At 38.7% G+C, this 22895-nt stretch overlaps 1 protein-coding gene across 3 annotated transcripts in view; it reads right to left on the bottom strand.

The window, feature by feature from the left end:
- The window catches only part of TULP4 (TUB like protein 4), a 150453-nt gene that overhangs the window by 111660 nt on the left and 15898 nt on the right, over positions 1–22895 (bottom strand). For all 3 annotated transcript variants that reach the window (XR_009114240.1, XM_058019966.1, XM_058019965.1), the window contains exon 2: positions 11396–13677. Coding sequence is in view for 2 of the 3 variants with exons in the window: in XM_058019966.1 (XP_057875949.1) it covers positions 11396–11647 (252 nt within the window). In the remaining variant the exon portion in view is untranslated. The remainder of the gene's footprint in view (positions 1–11395; positions 13678–22895) is intronic.

Below are 22895 nucleotides of genomic sequence, written 5' to 3' on the forward strand. Positions count from 1 at the left end.
TCAAATTTCTGTCCTTAAGATTAAAAATGTAAAGGCCACAAGAAACTTAAAAACCAGCTGACCAAACCCATCAAGTTTAAAATATTTTAACTCTCTGTCTTATTTTTTTCAAAAAAGAGATACACTTGCTACTAAACGTTGGCGCATCTCAGTATAAAAGTCTCTTGCTCAGAAATTACATTGAAAAAATCTCAAATGAAGTCATAAAATGCCTCGTGCATAGCATACAAATTCTTTCTATTGTGCTTTCTAGTTTATGGACAAGATGGAAGTTTTTCAAATCAGGCAAACCTGTTCTGATTACTGTTACAATTATGCATCAAAGCTGCAGACAGAGCAATTAAAATGTGAACGAGGCATTATGAAAATATTCTGTATGTATGGAAACAAAATTAGACATATTTACCTCAAATGGTAGTACAGGATCACCTGGTTTTAGAGAAGCCTCTTCTCCCTTTTTATGCTTTAGATGGCTCATTTTAGCTGTCAGTAGCAAGACCTTCAGGATGAAAAAATTACTTCCACCTGTAATTCCTGACACCCACTGCCTTGCAGTGCACACAGTCATCTCCCCAACCAGTGCAATCCCAAGTAGATCTCACTTCTCCACTCCAGGAGGAGCCTGGCTGAGGGAGGACATTTTAACCCTTACTAAGTGACCACACAGACTAGAACCCTTACCATAGTTAACTCAAAGAAACACCAGCCTCAGAAAGGTCCTTTAATAAAACATAACATTGTGTCAAAACCTAATTCGAATCTGTTTATTCAACAGAGTAACTTTATGGCAGCCATAAGGCATAATAACAAGGTATAAGTGGTTTCATAAATAGTATGTATGAAAATGACAATATCAAAATCTCATTTGTTAACCTCCCTGCTGGATTTGTTTCTTCTGGAGAAAGGTTAGGACAGGAGAAATTCTGTCATTATGAACAATTCTCAATTTGAAGCACTGCTTCAAAAGACTTCTGATTTCCTTCCAACATGAACATCTATGTATATGCCAATAGGTATTCCTCAATAAACAAGCCTTGGTTTACATTTTTATAACTTGCATAATTGTTGCTGATATTCAAGAAAGCTAATGACACGAGATTTCTCTCACAAGTGAAATGCAGAGTCTGGAATCTCTAATTAGTAGGAGAACTACTAAATCTGAGGAAACCATTGAGAGTATTATTCTGGAAACATTAAGAATGCTGGAAATGCAGTGAAATGTAAATAAACACATAGATGATGATTTTTCATAGGAAAACAGTAATTCCTACTCTAACATCTGTGATCAATGGGGTACCTTCTGGCCAAAAGCAGAATTGCTAAGATAATGTAAATGAGAAAACATTTATCTTAGACACCAATAAACATAACTTATGCTAAGGCTCCATTTTGTACAGTAAACTAATTTGAGCCTGGGTGGAAGAACAACAAATGTTCTTCCATTTCATACATTTTGCTCAATACTGGTCCCATTTAGGTTATCAAGCATATGCCTAGCTCAAGATATTACCAGAACAAGAAGTGACAGGTACCCTCAATCTGCAGCCTTTCTTAAGCCACTTAATCCTCTGCATATTTTTAAGATACCTTAGTTCAAGGACCTAAACCTTTTGAGCATCCATTCCTTAAAATAAACACAACTCCCTCCACAGCAACATCCTTTATTAATGAATCAGACATTTGGGATTCTGATTCTGTGCAGCAGCTGGAACCACAGTTCCATTGTATGCTCATAGGAAACTGCTCAGCTGAAGAGGAAGATATTTGTATATTATCAGGCTCAAAAAGTACTGCACAGGACCAAATCAGAACTGGGGAAAGGGAAAGAAGAAGAAACAGGATCCCTTTTCTTTATGTCCTGTTGTATCCCTTACAAACTAAGCTCTCTAGTACGCCATCAACACTCCTTTTACCCACAGCAGAGCACCAGAAAGCAGTCTCACTCTATCCTCTGAACAGCTTCTGGGGTATCTTCACATGTGCACCCCTGACAGATAAGGTCATTCCTCAAGAAAGGTCCTCATTAGGGAAGCTACAAATCACACAGAATCACAGAATGAACTACATTGGAAAAGGCCTTTCAGATCATCAAGTCCAACCTGTAACCTAACACCTCCTTATCAAACAAACCATGGCCACACTGAGTGCCACACCCTAACTTTAGTTCTAAACACATCCAGGGACGGTGACTCTACCACCTCCCTGGGCAGATGATTCCAGTGCCCAATCACTATTTCAGTGACAAATTGTTTTCTGATTTTTAACCTAAACTTCCCTGGCACAGCTTAAGGTTAAATATCTCCATTTTTAGTATTTTGTAATCTAATAATCAAGATTTTTGAGTCTCCTTTCTACCTTTTTTTTTTTTTTTTTACTGACATAATTCTCTGTTGTGTATCTACCTGAAGAATGACCTTGATATTCCTTTGGGGTGAACTGGTTTTCCTGTAAAACTCAACCTCCTCTAGCTCTTTCACGTTTGAGGCTTTAGAGCTGTCTCTTCTCTAGGTGGAAGAACTCTCTTTTTGCCACCTTACTCAGAAGACTGCATTTCTTCTTTAATAGGCTGAAAAATTCACTCTTTCCCAACTTCTCCAACATCTCTTGCAGGTGCTTATATTTGGCCCCCTCTCCAGGCCACCACTCAAGCCATTAGCAGGACATGGCCACACTGCTGATAATCAGCCTTCTGCTGTTGGCCATTATCCTCTGGAAGCCACATCTGTGCATCCGACTGCTGCCTTCTGCTGACTGCCAGAGCCTGCCAGATCCCCCACACGTTTGCTCAGCCTCACAAGAGCCAGGGCCATTCTCCACCCTGTGACAGCATTCTGAGACTGGCTGCACTCCAGCTGCACCTGTGGCTCCTGCACTTGGGCAGGGGCTTGCACACACCTCTCCCAGGCACTGTGCATCTGCTGCTGCAGGCTTCTTCACACTTCTGCCTTGTCTTGCCCAGATGAAACAATTGCTTGCCATTTTCTCATTTAACAAGCAGATGAGCCAACTCAGCAACTGGAGCACTGCTTGTGATACAATTTCCTCCAGAAGTCTCATCTTTCAGTGTCTACATTTAGCATTTTTATCACTTTGTTTGAAGCAGGGCTGTAGGTTTCTATAGCTTACAAAAGACTCACGTTCTGTAGCTTCTTCTAGAACCTTTCAAACACCATGACTTGTGCATCTAGACAGTTCCTTCTCTTCAGCTCAATGACAATTTTCCTTCCCAAATTCTGTTTCTCTTATGAAGTCACTCACATCCAACAGCTCGACTTTCTTCTGCATTTTAATAACCTCTGCCTGCAATTCTGCATGAGGATTTTGACTGTGCTCTCCAACTCTTTGACTACTTGGGAAACCATATGGATTTCTCCTCAGAAAAAAAAATCCTCCTCTTCTAGCACAGCAGTTTGTTCTCGTTTTAGCCAAACTTGAATGGATTCTCTCCACACTTCTGTATGCTTAGCACTTCCTGCCTGCCTTCAAGAGCTTTTTTTTGATGCTGCTTCACCAATTTCTGTGCAAGAGATTTCACTTAGATTCACAAATATATTTCACAGAGTCTCAGAGCAATTGGGGTGGAACCTCTGGAAATTCTGAGCTCCCTGCTCAAGCAGGGACGTGGATTTGCTTGCCCAGGACTGTGTTCAGATGGCGTTTTTGATTATTTCCAAGGATGGAGACTCCAAAACCTCTGGGCTATTTTTAAGCCACCTGCCTTCACAGTAAAAAAAAACATTTTCTGATGTTCATGGGGAACCTCCTGCAGTTTAGTTTGTGCCCTTTACCTCTCTCTGGGAACCACCAAAAAGAGCCTGGCTCCATCTTCTTTGCACCCTCCCTGCAGGTACTTACATACATGAATAAGATTCTTCTGGACCTTCTCTTCAGGCTGAATAGCCCCAGCTCTCTGTCTTTCCTCACAGGTGAGGTGCTCCAGTCCCTCAGTCATTTTTGTGGCCCTTCATCGACCTCTCTTACTGGGGAACCCCCACCCCAGAACAGGATCCTCCAGGTGTGGCCTCCCCAGAGCTGTGCAGAGGGGAAGGACCACCTGCCAATACTTCTCCTGATGTCACCAGGGACACATTTGCCCTTTTTGCAGTAAGGGTTACACTGCTAGCTCATGTTCAACATTCTGATTAGGGTAAGCAAAACTGTGTTTTATTCTTTAGTAAAGCCATCCACATACATTTAATATCCTTAAAATAATAACAATAATAGAAAAATCAATGCATAAGGATACTATTTCCCAGTATATGAATTTGTCAAGCAGTTCTAGAACTGGAATATCACAATTCCGATGAAAATCATAAACCAGCATTTCTTTTTGAAAATACACAAGAATTTCCCCAAGTCAACTTCATTTTCATTACTTCCCATAACAACTGTATTATACAAGTGGATTATTTCTCTTTAAAGAAGTTCCTAATGCAAAGAGGATATTGAGAATTTCCTCAGAAGTTCATGCATGTTCACAAAAGATTGCTATTAAAGCAGAGATGCTGGCTGCCCAAGGATAAGCGCCTATAAAATATCTTTTGTCTGTCCTACTACATTTTAGCTACACTTGACAAGCAGTTACTTGGTACTCTACATTCAATTATATTGTGAAATGTTTACAGTTTGTAATGGGTATCTTATCTGTTCAGACTATCTGTAATTTGATGAACTCCTCTGGGAACTGCTTAAACCAAGGCAGTGTCCTTAATGATTATAATGGCTCAGAAATGCCATCATAAAACCGAATCTCTCTACTCTTCAGATGCTCAATATATACAAGGCCTTGAGAAGTTCATAATAAATTCTTTGTTGAACACTTTACTCAGAAAGTGCTCATGTTCCAAGCTTGGGTATCCACTGTCTAATAGGTGAGTAATCTTGTCTATTCAGTACATCAATAGATCCTCATCATAAACTTATGTTAAAGAAAATGCATTTATTTTCCTTGAACACACAAATTATCATGTGGAACAACTGCTTTTGTACAGAATAACAAAGAATTTTCACCCTAATTCAAAAAGCAAGAAATGCCCCTCAGGCATGTCATTATCCTAAAATATGCATGTTGTTATCTTTCAGCAATTTTTGGAAAAAAATATTGGAGTAATTTCTGATATAAGTGAGCTTCATTCCACTTCAAACTTTTCTGAGTAGAATTATCTAACAACAAAACTATAGCTACATTTTTTTCATGATAAAATTTTAAACTGCATGGATGACCCACTTACAAATATAATTAATTTTGTTTAAAAGCTGACAGTATTTTTTCACGTTATATATTTCTTTTTTCCTCAGCTTTCGGGGTAATTATCTAGATGCTTATTATTACAAACCAGAAAAATTTAAAATTTTCCAAAGCTGATGACCTAACCTTTGCAGGAAACAAACTGCTGCATGACCTACAAGAGCAATTTCCAAGTAGCAGATCAATGCAGCATTACCAACTCTCATTACTCAGCAACAATTGTGGCAATACTGGATGGTTTGCTTCAAAGTCACAACTGCATAAGAATAAACATTGAACAGACAGGCTTAGATTCTGAGGCAATTGAGAAAAATGGACAGAAAGAAAGGCTTTTCACTAAAATATTTGTGAAAGTAGGAGCTGGGTGTGGCTGGAAAAAAGATAGTACCACAAAGAAAAAGAGAAAGACTTACTCAAGAGAAAGTGGTCACAGTTCTTAGAGTGAACGAACTATACAGCAGTTGTGCTGGTACACAAGTTTAGGCCATACCTTGGCATTTGTAAACTGACACAGGGCATAGAAATGGTAAACAGCAAGACTGCTATTTGTCATTTAAGGGGAAAGGATCAACCATTTCCAACTTATTACTCCATTTATTTTCTTTAACAATTCTCCTAAGAGAAGGCTATGAAAGACACCTCTGCATGCCATGGAGCATGTTTAAACTTCAGCAAAGGTTTAAAAGACTGATAAAAGACTACCAAAAAGGTTTAAAATGTATTTTGGCTCTTTTAATATTTGCTTGAAGAAATAAAAGCACTCAAGCACCCAGGCTGATTGCAGAGCAGGCAGCTCAAGAAGGTGCATCACGGAGCCTGCATGACAGCCCAGCGTGTCTGTCCTTTCTGCAAGCAGGCAGTGACAACAGCCTGGCAACACCAGCCACAGCTCAAACCAAACAGAGCCAGCACAGGCAGGCACGGCACCTACTGTCCTGCAAGTCACTCCCCACTAGTTCTGCCTCTCTGCAGCACCATTTTTCTGTAGCCCTAATAGCCTAAGGACAGAGGAAGGGCATGGTTTGAAGACAGATTTAGCATTGTATCAGGTAGGAGGGATATAAAAACCACACAGGCTTTCAGAAATACAAGCCCTTCTTCAGAACCTTGTATGCCCAAAGCTTGTCTGTCTTTTCCAATTACACTAGCTTGCTTTAACAAAGAGACAGTATTTCTGCCAACAAACGTCCTGTCTTCTTTGTGCAGTGACAGAAAAACAGAACAGAGATCTGCAGTACCACTGCAGTTTACAACAGCGTATGTCTTGTACCACTGAGACTTCGAAAGCCAAAAGGGATCATCATGGCATCATTCCACCTCAGGATTTTTTAATTATTCACCAGTAACAACTGCTCCAGCTGTGTCTGAAAGCAGCATTTGATATGAGGGATCCATACTGTAAAGAGTCACATGCGGATTCAATTCTTCTGTCCAAGAATCATAATAAAAATCACATTTAACTTTCAAATGCCAGTTACATTAAAACAAAGTTTAAACAAACAAAAAAGTTTTCCTATATTGTTTTTCTGTATTCTTCCCAGTGACACTACAAACCAAGAAACACTACTGAAAAGGCTTATTTGTTTGGGTTTCTAAAATTTATTTCCTAAACAAGCAACAGACTGCTGGAAAAAATCTGCTCTGCAAGATACATAAAACCTCAAAAAAATGGGACAGGATAAAGAAAAGCTTTCTTTCTTTTTAAAACCAGGAAAATACATTTTAAGCTCCTTCTACTCTAAACCAAAACAAAACCAAGAAGTGTGCAGACTTCCATAACTAATGCAGTACGAAAACCAACATCTATTGAATCTTTTTAAAGGACAGTGTTCCTTTGAAAAGCTGTAACTAATTCATTTGACAGTCCAGCTGAGGTATGTTTACATCCCTATCTCCTAAAACCTGTGCTAAATGAAACAGGGTGGGTTTTTTGCAGCTGTAGATATGTGCTTGGAACACTGAAATAACGACAGATGAAAATAAATAATTTCCTTTATCTTTACAGTAAAAAATGTTATATATGCTCAATGATGTATTCAGCTTGTTACTTAATTCACTGCATCTAATTTGCATATACTTGTAATACTTTTTAATGCCTCAGTCTAGCAATTAGCATACTGATTCTTATTAAATATATCAAAGATGTCCTTTTAGTTAGCACAGTCAAAAGTAAATGTACACCTGCAAAACATTTTTTTAAGCACTAGCAATTTAAGAAACATTAAGTGCTATAAAAATTGGTACCATCTTAATACACTAGACACAACAGAAACCATTAAAAGAAACACTTACAATGGCACCATCCAACCAATTAGATTTGCAAAATATTTCACTGGAAGGAAAATCCCTGTAAGGCTAATTGAAGCCTCCTAAATTAAGTTTGGGCCTTTTTTGTAATTATCTCTCAGAAATCCTCCTGTAAATCTCTCCCCAGAAAACTCAAGATGGATCAGATAGTGAAAGTTGGTATCTTTGTAGCACTATAAAAAAATACTCAGTCCGGCACACTTCAGATCCTACTGGTCACAATTTTGTATCACAAAATGCAATATTTTCACCCCTTGCCACCGAATAAATAAGAACTAAGCAAAACAATTGCAGAAACATAAGTGTGGCTCACACTACAATGCTTTTAATTCTCAATTACTGTTCAACATGATGAGTCATTCAAATCCAGCACTATAATATGCATGTCAGTAATTCAGTCCTGGGGATTCCACATTCTTGTTTGCTCTTATAGGCCACAGGCATTTCATTAGAGCCAAGAAAATAAACCAAAAAGATTTCAGCGAATCTCTTCAGCAGTCATAAAAAGATTGCCAAAATCATCACAAGCATTCACCTTCTTGACTTACTTAGAAATAGTCCCACATTCTTGCCAGAAGCACAGTGCTGCCACATTAGCTCTTCCTGTAGATTTTCACTTTAAATACAATGTAGTGCTCTGCCCACAGCATATTGTTAATTACACTCTAAATGGAAAACATTTATATTGCTTCTATATTGTCACTCTTCCATTCTGTTCATTTCAGCATTTTATACTTAATAATTGAACACATACTAATGTTGAAGTAGCACTGTATGACTGAAAAGCAATAAACCTCACTTGGCACCCTAGCTTTATCCCAGAGAAAAATATAGGTATAAATCCCCATTTATAAATCAACTCTAAAATAGGTATAAATCACCATTTCTGGGAACAAGACAACACAATATGCTTCTAGAACTAGTCAGCAAATCAAACAGGCTCCTATGAGTTTTAAGTCAATCACAATCTAAGGGCCCACTCTGTGCAACGAATGTGGCTTTAATCAGACACACATAGGTCCTCATCAGACACACATACCAGGATGTGCCTGCAAAATCAGCATTTTCCATTATGGATGGTGGTACACAATAGAGACCATGTTGTTGTTGGCTTTTTTTAACAAGACAATAAGAAAACAAAACATTTACTTCTTCTTATGCAAATAGTAGCAATAAGCACTGCTGTTCAATATTTTCTTTCAAGAACCTTTCAGCAGACAGAAAAATTTCGCTGCCCATTGAACTACATATCTTTAACATTCTTATCCAAACCAGTGGGATTCTCCTATAAAAGGATTAAATTCAGTAAGCCTGGTGAAGAGCGCTGTGCAGCACATCATCTTGTAAAAATGAACTTTTATTTACAACGATGGTCAGAAATACATGACAGCAGGAAAACCTGATAGCAGCCACAGACTCGTCACAGAAAGCTAGTTCCACTAAAGCCACTTCTCTATCTCACCATGTTAGTTTTGTTTTAGAGAGACACAAATTGGAAGCCTCTACTCTGGTCATTGACACAATTCCTGCTGTCAGGAGCATTACTTACAGGAACACACACCTTTACTAATCCAAACAACCACAACAAAAAGATTCAGAAAGAGAAGTTTCATTTCATTTGAATCTCTCTCCCTCATGCCAATCACTGTTAGCTGAAAGGATGTGCAAACAGCACAGCTAAATCCACGCAGCAGTGATGCAATGACCCACAAAGAGACTCCAAGGGCCAACGGAGTAAATAAAGCAAAACTAGCCAAACCCAAAGGCAGCATGCATATGAGCATCTTCTCCACTTAAATGGGCACATACTGAAACCTGGTCTTGTATTTCCAAGTTCTGCAATAAGACTTCACAGAAACAGAAACTTCCTATATTGTTCCCAAAACATATATTACACAAAAGAAGAGAAACAAGTGCCCAGGTACACTGAAAATTTAGATAACAAAATATGGAGAAATGAAAAGTGATTATTGTGTCACACACACTTAAAAAATAAAATGCAATTTGTAATTGAAAATTAAACAGACAACTAGCTGTCATTCAAACCAAAACGCTGGATTCAAATATCATTCTTCCCTTTGGGAAAATGTGGCTGTAATTTCTTTGAATGAACCTGATACAAATATATACATGGATCTGTCTTTCATCTATACATATAGAAGTCTGTATGATTTACCATACACCCACACACCTTCATACACACAAAGCATGTGGAAGCAATTATTTCAGACTAAGTATTTGATGGCTGCTCCCTTTTTTTGCTTAAAAGAGGATTGTTACTAATGTTACTCAAGAACCAAAACTACCCACTTCTGAAACTTTGGTGCAGCCTGGGTTGAAAGGGCAACATACATTCCCAGAGTCCACCCAATAAATAGCAAAAGAGACAAGAAAAAACACATTGTAAATTTGGTGTATCTTTGGTTTTCATTTCAGTACTTAAAATGTCATTCCACCCACCAACCCAACAGCAAATTTTTGATTTGAACAGATTCTTCTCAAAGAGCACATCCAAACACATCCTAACTAAAAAGCAGAAACAAACTAGGTCCTCCCTGTTGTCTAAGACACTTGGTATGCTACTGGGCATCACCTGCACTTTCCATGAAGCATTATACAACGAGATGGGTGCCAGGAAGATGATAAAGCACAGCTGAAATACCAGTTTAAACCAACATATTTATGCCTTTCAGAAATCATGAATGGAAAAGTTTTTGTATCATTGTACTCAGGACAATGCTTTGCACACTGAAGTTACAGCATTTTACTGCAAGGCACCTCAGCATTTCTCTGAGAAGTCACACTTGGCCTTTACTCTAACAAAATGAGAAGCTTTTCCAGATAAAGCAGCTATGTCCTGTCACAAGCCATTCCAGTTTGCAGCTTCTGAAAACCTGGCAGACTTCAAGCAAGCTTTTCTCCTATTGCCCTGCCTTTCCATTTGTCTTCCAGCCCAGACTTCACCACCGTGTAAAAGCAGTTGACTCTCACAGCTTTCAACTTCCATTAACATGCATTTATTGCATTTGCTTGGAAACTGGCAGGTGCTGGGGAATGAAGGAGAAAGTAGGCCAGACCAAAACAAGACACATTTCCAGAGAACCTCCCACCATCAGTCGTGTATGCTTGAATTTACCAGAAAAATTCCAATTGACCCAAATCCCATTTGGATTAGTCTTGAGCCTCCTTCATACCACTCTGTCAAATTCCAAGCAGAAATACAGAGGAGAGGAGAGGAGAGGAGAGGAGAGGAGAGGAGAGGAGAGGAGAGGAGAGGAGAGGAGAGGAGAGGAGAGGAGAGGAGAGGAGAGGAGAGGAGAGGAGAGGAGAGGAGAGGAGAGGAGAGGAGAGGAGAGGAGAGGAGAGGAGAGGAGAGGAGAGGAGAGGAGAGGAGAGGAGAGGAGAGGAGAGGAGAGGAGAGGAGAGGAGAGGAGAGGAGAGGAGAGGAGAGGAGAGGAGAGGAGAGGAGAGGAGAGGAGAGGAGAGGAGAGGAGAGGAGAGGAGAGGAGAGGAGAGGAGAGGAGAGGAGAGGAGAGGAGAGGAGAGGAGAGGAGAGGAGAGGAGAGGAGAGGAGAGGAGAGGAGAGGAGAGGAGAGGAGAGGAGAGGAGAGGAGAGGAGAGGAGAGGAGAGGAGAGGAGAGGAGAGGAGAGGAGAGGAGAGGAGAGGAGAGGAGAGGAGAGGAGAGGAGAGGAGAGGAGAGGAGAGGAGAGGAGAGGAGAGGAGAGGAGAGGAGAGGAGAGGAGAGGAGAGGAGAGGAGAGGAGAGGAGAGGAGAGGAGAGGAGAGGAGAGGAAAAGGTAGCAATCATTTTCTTTAGAGTGTAACACACATTTTGCTTACCTCACTGTTGTGGCCCCTCAAATTGAAGTTGATTCTCTGAGGGGTGTTCCGGTCCCTCCTGCAATGGCTGGAAGTGAAAGTGACGCCCACAACTCCTCTGCCATTGCCCGTTGCCAGCCAGCCTTCCTCATAGTACCGCCTCCTGCACACCGGTTTCTCCTTCTCACTTTTGGGGACTCTGCCTTTCCAGGAGAGGCAGAGGATGTTGGAATCGCTGCAAAGAACAGGCCCATGTTCCACTGCTGCATACATGCTTTTTAAATATTTTATTTTTTGACATAAGAAAGTAATATGTCTAGTGCACAAAATTTAAATCAATTTTTTTTTTTAATTGATAAGACTGACCTGGATAGATCATTGAAAGGGAGGAGGATGGGGTCAGTGTTTATAAATATCCACCAAATGCATAGTGAAAAATTCCTCTATAAAAGATGATGGCAGTTGGCTAAGAAAAAAGTAACACTTAAAAAAAAATTCAGGTTCATTTTTGTTTTGAGTCTGTAGAGTGGGGGTGCACTTATCCTTTGGAGAAACAGCTACTTCATAAGAGGCGCTCAAGAAATGGTTAAGTCATCTTTTTGCTCAACTTGATATAATCTTTATTCAGCCTGAGATTCCAGTTTAGTGTAATGCAATTCCAGAGACAAAGAGTTGCAAATGTGTAGGTTTCAAGTAACTTAAGGCTTTTAAAACTTCCTCCAGTCAGATTTTCTTCAAAAGTTCAGTTGCAGAAATTTAAACACACACACATACATATATATGTATATATATGACATTCCTCTTTTCCAAGCTGCCCTCTGGCATATCTTTTCCATCTGATGTATTTCTGCTGCTAAAGCTGAAAGAGATTGCATAAAGGGAAAAAAAGGCACACAAACCGTGTGAAACAACAGACCCGAACTTGTGCAGGCACTGGTGTGCCAGGCCAGTTGGGAAATCCCTCTTGGTACTGAACCGCTCGTTGGACTCAAAAGTTTTTGCAATCCAAAGCCAATCCAATTTTCATCGCAGCACTTTTTTTCCACCAGAGACCCAACACAGCCTGAACTGTTTATCACGCTATCTTGCCTGCTTTCCCACTTTTTGCTGCCACACACGAATGAAAAAGAACCCTCTCTTCATTTATAGCAGAATCAAAAATGCTCTAAAGCTTTTAGCTTTCAAAGTAGGTAAGTTTGCCTCAGGTGAACCATGAAGTTCTCTCTCCTGTGAAACGGGCTACAATGTCAAGCTGTTTTTCCTTTACTTTTCCCTTTTTTTCTGCTACAAGGAATCACAGACTTTTCATTCTATCATAAAAAAACAAATGCCAGAATTAAAGCACATCAAGTAAGCACTCTTTCAAAATCTTCTAGAATTCAAGGAAGGAAGAAATATAATCATGTAAAAAAGAAAGAGAAGCAGCATTAAAAATCTGACTTCCTGGGTTCACTATTTCTCTAGGTATTTTCCTTGCTTGTTTGACAGGATCTTTCCTTCTTGATGCTTGTCTACAGCACAGATTCATAGTTCCAGACACAACATTTGCAGCTGTACAAGAAGGAAACATATGAAGTATTCCAATCGTTTTATTTGAATAACATTTATGAGCTCAATTAGCTAGTATTTATATCACACTACGTGAAAAGAGGAAAAAGGAGAGGGAGAAGGGATATGCAAGTTTGATGACCTGGTTAACTCAAGAAGGACGGCGAGGTTTGCTCAGTTCAATGCCCAGACTTGTCCCATAGTTCCTCAACTTATTTACTTCCAGTCATCATTGCTCAGCAGAAGGTCACGATTTATTGTCCATTCACATCCACTGAGCCCAAAGCAAAACGTGCCGAAGACCATACATTATTCCTCTGCTAGAACTAAATCAGTTTCCTCTGCCCTCTTGATTCTTCTGTTTCCCTCACAGCTATTGATTTAGATTGTGGAGGTATTTATTAGGCTTCTCCTGCACAGAGGGTGTTTTTTCTTTCTCTTCTTGCAGACTTTTTTCACCCGTGAAGACCATGCGGAAAGTTGAACATTACTGGCAGGTGTCCTTCCATGGATTACTGATTCCTGTGCTGCGAAGGTGCTCCATCTGGTTCTCAAATTAATTTTCATCAATTGCAAAGCTCTCAGGAATAGGCCAGAGCAAGTCTACGTGATGACAAAAACATGTGCGTTTTCATGTACATGCAGTGCACACACCAGTCTGGTACTCAGAGCTGCATCTCCCTTTTCAGTTTAGGTGTGGTAATCTTGCAAGATGCCTGCTACTCAAAACTTGAAATCCCTGGATTCTTCCAATTCTGCAAAGCAAAGCACACACACAAACACAAAAAGAAAAAAGTGAATAAAATAAGTCACAACAAGTTAAAGATACTGGTACTACTGTTACAGTAACTGAAGTATTGTGATTAAGGATTATATACTGGACTCCTACACAGTGTATTATATATAGATAAAGCATTATTCAGAACATACATGTTTGCTATATTTGTATTTGATAGACACACAAAAACAAAATACAAAATTTTCTTTTTCACTTCCAAAATTCCCACAACTTTTCACAATGGACATGTATAGCTAATGAAATGTATCTGGGAAGCATACTTTGAGGGGGGGAGAGGAGGGGGAAGAGCTTTGTCCTGCTCACAGTCTCTGGGGCAAAGTCTTAAAGATTTCAGAGCTTTGAAGTGAAGATGGGGAAGGGAGATGTCAGTGATAGAGCAGGCACAGGGTCAGACCCTGAGGCACACACAAACAGAATCACAGAATGGCTGACCTGGAAGGGACCTCTGGACATCATCTAGTCCCACCACTGTGCTCAAGCAGGGTCACCAAGACTCAGTTACCCAGGATTGTATCCAGGCAGTTTCTAAATATCTCCAAGAATGAAAACCCTATGAATTCTCTGGGCAACCTGTGCCAGTGCTCAGTCATCCTCACAGAAAAGTGTTTCCTGATGTTTAGAGGGAACCATCTGTGTTTCAGTTTGTGCTCATTGCCTCTGGTTCTGTCACTGGATACCACCATTAAGAGCCTGTCTCTCTCATTCAATTCCCTCCCATCAACTGAACACAACAAGAAGATCTCCTTAAGCTTTTTCTTCTCCAGGCTGAAGTCTCAGCTCTCAGACTTTCCTCAGAGAAAAGATGCTCCAAACCATGAAAATACAGTACTGAACTTATTAGTCTCAAAGAGACTGGGAAGATTCCTCCAGGGCTTAAACTACTGCTTTGAAGAGATCTAAGGTACTTCAAAATTAAAGCTTAAAAGTCTGAATCAATACAGATGAATTTAAAAACTATTCAAATGCTGCTTAAATCTCCATTTAAAAAAGGGGAGGAAAATTCCCCAAAGTCAATTTTATACAAAAGAGTGTACACAAATAAAGCACAAGAGACCAAGCAAAAGGCCATTCAGGATATTCCAGTAGTTGTATCCGAAGTGCACACATATGGAGTTATTGCATCTACACAGTCACTGCTAAAGAGAGCTCATTTAAATTCAGAGCTGCATTCATAATAGTCATCAGAGCTGTAAAAATGGTCTTGTCTTTATTACATAAAGCACTATACTAACCTCATGTTTCCTGTAATTAACCACTTATTTCATTCTAGCATGGACATATTAATTAATTTTGTTTAAAAAAAAGAGACCAGATAAGAAAACAAATTTACAGACACAAAGGCAAAGTTGTGAAGTAGTTTACAACATTACACAGTTGGCTGACTTATCAGAAACACTGTCCCTGAGATCTGGTGAGTCACTGCCAGACCTCTTCAGCACTACATCTCACTGAAGTTTTAAAAACAATGGCTGCTATTAATTTCTTTTTCATCATGGCAAGATGATGATATGACAAACGTCACCTTTCCAAATTCCTGGTGCTTATCAATTACAGCCCAGAGAAAGTTCATATATAGGAAAACATAGAAAAACTTTCAGAGTACAATGGTTTGTAGACAAACTTCTGCATTTATCCCATAAGCAAACTTGATCCTCTGAAGGATTAGTGCCATTGTTTCCATACTCACTGAAATCTTCCTAACAGACATCTGCATTCAAAAGTTGACATTTTATATTAGCAGCATGAGTATTATGATGCAAGCCTTTACTAATCCTACAGAGAAATAAGAAAAAATGTTTACTGAGAAAACAAAGTCTCTGAAATATCAGAGCAGAGATAAGCACTAAACAGAGTTGTTTGAACTGTACAAGAATCCAGAGTTCACAAGTGGATTTTAAAATACAGTTAACTATAGATACAGTGGCTTTGCATAAAATCTGTATGCAACTTCTGTCTGTATTCACTGCATCTAAGACTAACAAGGTTGAGAAAAGGACTCATCTGCATCTTGGTCAATAACCTCCTCTCACCTTAGTTCCATTTACCATCACTTTCAAGATTAGACAGACTAAAGGCTTCTCCTCTTGAAAATATCCTAACTGCATGAGAAATGTTGGTCAGGGAGAGATGAAAATCTAAAATAACTACAAAAGTAATAAAACCAGCCATTATTCAAATGCATTATTCAAACACTTTCTCAATACAATACAACCTATGAGAATATTTTACCTTTGAGTCACTGAGGATCGACACTGTCTTTATGTTACATTCAGAAACAAGAAAAAAAATACTTTTAAGACTGTAGTATCAAACACTCAAAATACAGACTGAATTGAGATTACATGTATTATATATTAATGCTTTCCATTCCCTTCTTCATTTCCATGCACTCTGTATTTCCTAAGAAAGAACTTAACTAAAAGATTCAAGTGCTTGTCTTCTCTTAAAAAAATCCATAATTTAGACACTCCTCTTCTACCACCATTACAGCAGCCTTACAGTTCTGCTCATTTTCATATTTTGAAACCAAGCTTTTCCCCTCCATGGAACAGGGTAATGGCTTCCACCTCTGTTGTGAAGTGTGTAATATCAGAGGATAAAAAGCATGATAGAAAGAAGAGCTGGGTGTTACCTGCACAATCCTACCACTGGCCCAAAGTCAGTTTGGGCTCACCACAGAAAGAGAACTTGGCCTTCCAGATGGAACTCATCCAAACTAAATTTTTAACTGAAGATTTTTTATCATGAAATTTTATGCACCTTTCCTTCCACAGCAGTGCAAGGACTAATCACAGAAGTGCACCACCATCTGATTTTGCTGGAGAATTGTTTCTGACACTACTAGGACAATAAATATCAATGAATTCTCTACTTTCACTCTCACCTAAAAGGTAGTTGAAAATATCTTTTCTCTGGATTTCCCCTTTAACAAAGGAGATGCTACTTGAACTCATCCTCTAATACTGCTGAGTCTAAACCCAGTGATGTAAGACATTAAAGTACAGACAAAAACACATTAGACCTGTGACACAGGAAAGCAGGATCCACAACTATTTTATTTCATTTTGTTTTGAAAGCATAGTTCTTCTCAAATGCAAAACCCAGAAGCAAGTTACATTTCTGCATGACAGAAAATTTAGGTGCTAATTTTTAAAAATGTGGTTATAAACAGTAGCTCTCTTACTGTAGTGTCAATATTTAACTCATCATTTTTATCTTCTGTTCCTACCAACTTATATAAAGTGTGTTAAGCCACAGTTGGACAACCAGAAAAATATTTGTTTGTTCTCACGCGTCTTTCATTGAGGTGTCTCTTTTGTTGACAGAAAGAAGCCAAGCACAGCCAAATGTAGCAATACTGCAGCAAGCTCTTCAGTATTTAATATTTATTCAAACCCTTACTCTTCAAGGCTGCAGAGCAGAGAATCTGAAGGCGAGGATAAAAGGGGACTGGGAAGGGAAGGAAAGCAAAGAAGGAAAAGTGAAGTGAGTACGCACTATTTCTCAATTATTATCTCCAAGAAACCAAAACAAATAGGGACTCACAGCCTGCTTTCGGAAGATTCTGATGACCCAAACATTTTAAGGAAAGAAATAGAAGAGTCTTTGAAAAGACTTCAGGATTTTTCAGCCTAACCAGATTCCCTACCTGCCAAACCTGCATAAGGTCAAAGGAAATTGTAGTTTGGCAATAGATGGCAGATGATCCCACCAGCTATCAAATGGGGACTGTGGGAGCAACCCCTAAGGTCACTGCTGAACACTACAGTACAAAATTGGCACATCATGTAATAGAGTTACTTTATTACAGGCTAAATAGTATAGAGACAGAAGCTGGTAAGATGATACAAGTTGTTATACAGTCCAATCTCTAAATTAACAAAAATCATTAAACGATCCTATCAAAAAAGTGAAAGGAAATTATTTAACAAGAATAACTACTTTCCTAAAAAGCCTGAAGAAAAAATTAACTGGCTTGGAAGCTGATCTCTCTGAAAACTTACTCGCCAAAAACAGCAACTGATTTTAAGCGAGCTTCCCTTCCTGAAGTCACCATGCACAAAAGGGTTAGGAATTCTGGCAATAAATTTCAATCAGTTTGATCTGTGCCCAAAAGTTTTTGCTCTTTTAAGTAGAATCAATCCCCGCCACAGCCCCAGTGTTGTCCCACATTCAGCTGCACTGGCAAACTGGAAAAGGCACAAAACAAGTGAGAAAGAGAAGGGAGGAGTACCTGCAACTAGTATGGCCACTTGTTATCAATAGATAACAAAGTTTGGGCACAGACTATTTCTGAACTCAGGGGTTTGTCCTTAGAAGAAAGGGAAGCAAAGTTTTTCCTCTTGAGGATGTATTTAAGATGGCTTGGATGTCCTGGAGCCAAAGCTACACATGAGCCATGAAAATATGCCTCATTTTCAAATTTTAAAAAAGTGAGCTGAAATACTCCAGGACAGGTGTTGAAAAACCTGCTTCAGGAGATAAAATTCACAAATAACACATAGTAGCCCTTTAAAGAGTTGGGAGATTCACACCACTGAAAAACACATCCAAACTTTAGAGATTCAAAGAAATTATCAAGTGTGACCAAGAAATTCCTGACACTTGTGTCAATCTTCTTTCTCAAGAAAAGGCTACAACCCTCACAGCACAGAGAAGCCCCAGACAATGTATACTTCACCAGTCACTTCATCAAAAAGTGGCAACAACTGTGTCTCACTAAGAATATTCGATGACCTTCATGGGAGGGCGCCCCAGCTCTCACCGTCTCTTTTCCATTGAACTGACTGCGCTGACCTTGCCTGTAATTACAGCGCAATTTCTTTCCCGTAGGAACATTCTGCAGCCTGCAAACATCCCTCGAGTCTGCAGCAGTTCCAGCTAGTTCCTAATTATCTCCAATATCTGCCCACAGGCTCTTTAATACTTTCTTATGAACATACACTGATATTTCGATATTCTCCTCAAAAATCCCAATGTACCTTTGCATGTGACGCACTGCCACAATGGAAACAAACAACACAAAAAAAAAGGAAAGGGAGATGAAGGGAGAGAACAACAGATGTCATCAGTTTTTAACATTCAGAAGAGCCTCATAAACAAGAATTATGTCTTTTGGACAGCAAGACATATTTAAGTCAGAAACCTGATAATTGCTGAGAAGCAGTGCAAGGGCAGTGTGCTGCAGCAGAGAGGCAGCTTCTGGTGATGCCTGCAAGCTGCACCACAGGTGTGAGATGGATTCTGAGATTGTGTGCGTGCATTTAAAAATACAAAAAGACAGGAGATCCATTTTTCAAACAGCTTGGGTTTCTCAGTCTTTGGCTTTGGGATGAAGAACTGAACTCCAGTCCTGGCTGTCCTTAACGTGCTGTAACTCAAGATTCCAGGCTGGTTTGAGGACCTGCACTCACCTCACCACCACTGCTTAGAAGTGCAGATACAGAGCAGGGATAGTCTGCCCCTGCAACAAAGAGATGCAAACCTTAAGAACAGCTTCATCTCATCCGTCTCTTTTTCTCCAAGTTCCATGTTTTTTCCTCTTGTTTCTGGAAGGTCATGTCAAGATCTCTGGATTAAAGGAGGCATATAATAGAATGGAAACAGACTAACTCAAGGAGCAGTTCCTTTAGAGGCAGCCTTGATAATCAAGAATCACTAAAGAAGCATTTGTAAAAGTCAAATGCTTTAAACAAATGCAGTAAAGTCAGGAGCTTTAAATAAATGCTTGGAGCAAAGCAAAGACCTCTGAAAGTTGCTGTTTCACTGCCAAGACTCAGAGGGCACAAGATCAGCTGCATACACTTGTGCCCTGTTAGGTGAATGATGGTTTTGATCTGCTCTGTATTAATATGCCAAGTGTTGACTGCTCACCTGTCCAGACAGAAGCAAGGAGGTCAGAAAGACACAGGTGTCCACCAGGCACAGTCATGGTCTGGTGGGCGAGCTGAAGGCAGATCTGCACCTAGGTAAATTCACAGAGCAGTCTTGTGCCCAAGCAGTTTTATTTTATACATGTCTTCACAATTCTCTCTTCTTACTGGCCTAGCTCTTGCTAGACATATGAACTATGTCTATTTCATATAAATATGAATATTAAATAGTAGATATCTTAAAATACAAAATTTTGAAGTGAGGATAAGAACTAGCAGTATATTGTTCCTCATGCATGACTAGAACACTACAACCTTTCTATTAAGAAATCCATAACAGTCAAAAATTGCCAGTTACAGAGGAATTAGGTGAGATGGCTACCAATGACTGTCTTCTCTTTCCTTAAACATGAAAAATCAATGTGTTAAAATGATCACAGATGAAAATGAATGAATAGGAAAAGGGTTGCAAAAACTCTAGAAAAGTATATTCAAAAAGCAACAAGAGTTATCAGTAGGAATTCTGAATATTTCATTCAATGCCCTCTGTACAACTTCCAGATAGTGGAATCCAATCTCTACAAACTCCAATCTCTACAAAACTATGAAAATGCTCTTCCATTGAACAAGTGTTCATGTTTCATCAAGAAAGTCAACAAATGTTGTAAATTAGTGTGGGTTTTTTGAGGAAAAGTAATATTCTCATTACTTGGTAGCTAGTGCTATAATTAACTTCATTCTGTTGTTTTTATCTGCAGGAAGTTACATAAATGAAGTAACTGTCAAACTACTTGGACCCAATTACATCTCATCGTCAACAGAAAACTCTCAATGCCTCTTTAAATGCACCTTTACCTAACCTATACCCAAAGGGAATTTTTTTTTGTAAAGCTCAGATTCAGAGTCTACAAAGCATGAGAATCAAAAGGGAAGACTCATCATCACAGTTAAATCTGATCTTTTAGATAAACACTCACATGGAGCTAATGCACTCACATACAATTAAAGCTAAAGTTATGCATGATTAAACAAGAGAAAGAATGCTGGTGTGGGGTTTTCTTCCCTTTGGATTTTCTTCTTTCCCATTGCCAAGTTACAGCTTACTGCCTTTCCCAAGGAACACCAAGATCTTCAGAGGAAGACAGTAAACTTTTCAAAATAGTCAGAGGAAAGATTGATTTGGTTGAAGAATATCAGCTTCATACATTTTGTACTTCATTTTAGAAACTTGGATTTGGGAAAGTAATATGATTGCATTTAGCAGATGATGTGCTACTTAGCAGACAGCTCCTGCTAAATCTGACAAATATAGGTCAGAGTCCTGCAATCACACTTTGCTCAAGCACGCTTTGCATTTTCTAGTCAAAAGTAACAATAAGACAAAAGCAATCTGAGGTAATTTCATAATTTTGATGTAAAATTTTATTGTTATCTTAGTTACTTTTCTCCTTCTATGCCAAAGACTACTATATGTTTAGACAAGCCTATTTCAGTACAACCTTGTTTTAGTTAAATAAGTACTTCACAAAGTACCACCAGAACTGTATGAAAGCCCAATATTTACCATGTTAAGAGTTTTGAGAAGAGGTGAAAGAGCAGAACAATCAGAGAAAAGAAACACCATGTAATCTACTCTGATAATTCCCTCTGTAAAACTCAACATCTGTACTGAAGGTTCAACATCTGTACTAAAAAAATCTGCTTGCAAACTGTGTAAGGAGAATTCTGCTGCTTCTTCTGGTAAGCAGCTTGGCAAGGTAACATCATAATCTTGCGGTGTCAGTCATCCCCTTGAGCTTACAAAGTCTATTAAAACAAATTACATGAAAACATCTTTTTCAGGATTTTAATTCAGTAGCTTAAGAGGATCAGGATATTCCAGTTCCCTCTTAGATTCAGGGAACATAAGACAGTACAGTATTTCAATGCCTAATGCTGCACTGACACCTTAATACATTTTCCATTAACTGTGTATTATTCACAGACCACATAATCACAGGTTACTATGAGGAAACTATATGCTCCGTTGTTACCTCTATTAGCTAGATTACAATGAATTCAACAGTTCAGCATCTGCCTGAAACTGACATTACATTTGATCTGTAACAGATGGATGCACACAATAAACATTAGAGAAAAAGGTTAAAATATGGTATTATATAAAGTATTTTCATACAATGCTTCTGAAATTAGGTAACCTAATGATATTGTAACTCAATAACTAAAATTATATATTACTTTTCACTTACTCTTCTACCGAATGACAGCATGAAACAAAGATGATGAACATACAGAAATTACAATATCAGAATACAAAAATTCTCTTCCTAGCTATTAAAAGAATTAAATACCTAAATTAAATATGGGAACATCTAGTTACTCAGTGACTCTAAAACCTCAAACATTACCTGACAGATGCTGATTTCATTGGATTGTCAACCTAACAACTCACTACTTAGCTGTGTGATTAAAATGCTGCAAGATTTAAAAAAATTCAAAAAGATCTGTTACACTTAATATATAATTCACAGATAATATGTTTGTCTGAAATCTGTCTATTTCTTTTCTAAAAAGGCATAAAACAAGATTTCCATTACATGTGAATATACTGCCTTGTTTATACCTGTACACTGTCACAGCAGAGCTGTTTCACTGCTGCTGTTATTTCTCCTTACATCTACATTGCAATGTATTTATCGTGTAAAGGGGCTGTGTAATGCTTGTGCCACTGGTCAAAACAGAATGTGGAAAGGATTATCTATAAGGAAAAAAAATAATAATTTCCTCATTACATTCCTAGGATGAGGAATTCAGTGTAATTAACAAAACCACAAGGCCATAAGACAGTGCAAGGAGATGGCATACACCATTCCAAGAATGTTAAATAACCCTAACATAGAAGTGAGTGGAAAATGTTCCACAGTAAGCTTGCAAAAAGCAAACCCCTAAAGGCAATCATCATATAGGAGCAAATAATTTTACAAATTAATGCACCTGAGAGATACGTGCATTATCTCACAGGTGCAAATACATTAGTTTTGTTTTTATTCCCACAGTGTCAATACCACAGTAATCTTACCAGAATCTATCACTAAGAATTGGAATAAACAACATTTTACTAATGGACAACCCATAAAACAAATATTCCATTTTTTCCTGTCAAATCCCTATTGTAAACAAAATCCTTAAGCAACTTAGCCACAAAAAAATCCTACACAAATGTGACATTTAAGGGGCCTGCAAATAAACCCAAAATGTTTTCCCCCTGTTCTCAGGAGTGATCAAAGCATAACACTAGATT

The sequence above is a fragment of the Melospiza georgiana genome, chromosome 3, assembly GCF_028018845.1.
Source record: "Melospiza georgiana isolate bMelGeo1 chromosome 3, bMelGeo1.pri, whole genome shotgun sequence".
NCBI classification, from domain to species: domain Eukaryota; kingdom Metazoa; phylum Chordata; class Aves; order Passeriformes; family Passerellidae; genus Melospiza; species Melospiza georgiana.